This window comes from Vigna radiata, chromosome 5 (assembly GCF_000741045.1).
Source record: "Vigna radiata var. radiata cultivar VC1973A chromosome 5, Vradiata_ver6, whole genome shotgun sequence".
Lineage (NCBI taxonomy): Eukaryota > Viridiplantae > Streptophyta > Magnoliopsida > Fabales > Fabaceae > Vigna > Vigna radiata.
In genome coordinates, this window is record NC_028355.1 from 26,119,844 (window position 1) to 26,121,838 (window position 1,995).

At 36.3% G+C, this 1,995-nt stretch overlaps 1 protein-coding gene across 1 annotated transcript; it reads right to left on the bottom strand.

Moving 5' to 3' along the window:
* Positions 1–250: 250 nt before the first annotated feature.
* On the bottom strand, positions 251–1,172 carry LOC106761572. The gene has a single exon (XM_014645131.2). The coding sequence runs from the start codon at positions 964–966 to the stop codon at positions 340–342; it is 627 nt and encodes a 208-aa protein (XP_014500617.2). The 5' UTR covers positions 967–1,172; the 3' UTR covers positions 251–339.
* Positions 1,173–1,995: the final 823 nt, after the last annotated feature.

Here is a 1,995-nt window from a genome sequence, read left to right on the forward strand (position 1 = left end):
GACAAATTATTATAAAGGGTAAAAATAAAATATGCTATTTCATATTGATTAATTTTTTGTTAATTAAGGAAAACCACAAATTTGAACACAGGTGGCACCAGATTCTTTCAATCTTCAAAAATATCCTTTTTAGAGATTAAATTGATGGAAAATTATGAAAGAAAAATAGAAAAATGATAAAACATTGAAAAGAAAATAAAAAATTCGTTTCCAGATTCTCAATCAAATTTTTTCCTATAAAAAGTAAAAATAATGAATAATATTAGACATTTATATACACACAAAATGTAAAAAATAAAAAGTTTATTTTTTTTCTTTCCTTTGTTTCACTGTGTGATATCATCTCAAGAGAGGGTTTCTAGCAGTGGAACTACCTATCCTTTCAACATCTTCAACGCTTCTAGAACCTTCTACTTCGTCGTTGCCGTCGTTATCGTCATCGTCGCCGCACTCGTACATGGATCCCACGAGAAAAAGTTGATCTTCCAGGTACCGATGCAAGAGGCCCTTCTCCCGCTGCTGCTCCTCGCAGAACCCTTCCTCGCAGCGGCGGAGACGATCGGCGGCGGCGGAGTCGCGGCGGAGGAGCTTCCCCCAGAGGCGGAGGCGGAGGCAGAGCTCGGCTGCGCAGAGGAAGGGGAGGGCGGCGCAGAGGAGAAGGAGGAGAAGCGGGGAGCAGAGGAAGAGGAAAAAGTAGCGGATCCGGCGGCGGCGGAGCCAGGAGGAGACGGCGACGGCGGCGTTGGTCAGCATATGGGGGGTGGGCGCGGGATCATGGGCGCGGCGGTATGGTTGAAGAAGCGGGAGGTAAACGACGTCGTTTTTGGTTGGTATATGTGGTGGTGGTGGTGGTGGATGCGATGTGCCTCCACATGGGTTGTGCATGAGATGACGGTGATGATGATGATGCGATGAAAATATGTGAAGTGGAGAACATGTGATGTTGACTCTGATGCTCCGTGTCATCTTGCTTTCCTGTGCTAAAGTTTTAACTGTCTTCCCCGAATTTTACTCTCTCTTGGGCCTTTCAAGCCCACCAGGCCCAATTAGTCTCATCAAAAGTTGCACCTAAAAACCTTATTGGTTCATGCAAAAATTACCAAACATACTTTTCTAATTTCCTAGAAAGGCCACATTAGATTCTCTTGCTTTTCTAATGCTCAAATCAAATCTTCTACTGGATTTTGTGCCCACATTCCAATTAAAAAATATACAATTTTAATTGTACAATTTAAAATATATGTTTTTAATGAGGTGAATTTCTGAAAAAAAAAAAAACACAACTCAAACGATGGAGAAATAATTGGTGGGAGAGGTTGTTGACTTTAATAAGTTCGTGACAAAATTTACTTTTGGAGAGAGATAAAAGCATCTCTACATATGAAACTCTCAGGAACTTATAAGTAGAGAAAATAAAGATATAGTATTTTGGATGAGGAAACAACGTATCAACAATAAAGAATATCAAAACATGTAATGGAAATAACTTTTTTAAACTTGCAAGAATATATAAAAAGCAACAACAAAAAGAAAACTACAATAATAAAAATAAAAAATAAAAAATAACAATAATACTCAAAGAAAGAGAAACCCAAATGTGAATAAAGTGAAAATTTTAATTTTACAATGGCTCAATGCATATACTAACAACTTTTTTTTTTCTTTTGTCTTTTCTAAAAAGTACGACTTACACACTTTAGTAACTTAAGAGATCTATTTCCACTTAATTAAATAATGAAAAAAAATGTTGAATTCTTTAGATAGATAATTAGAAAGGTTTAAATCCTTAATATTTTTATAAAAATCTTTTTTTTTTTTAAATAACACATTTTACTTCAATCGTTAATTGGTTTCAGATTGCATTAAATTAAGATCACGTGGTGCAGAGAGAATGTGCTGATGTGTGTTCCTCATTTACGTGGATTGTTTTGATTAAATAAACATTAGTGATGTGACATTATTTACTCCATTTAATTCACCTTAGGGATATCAAAA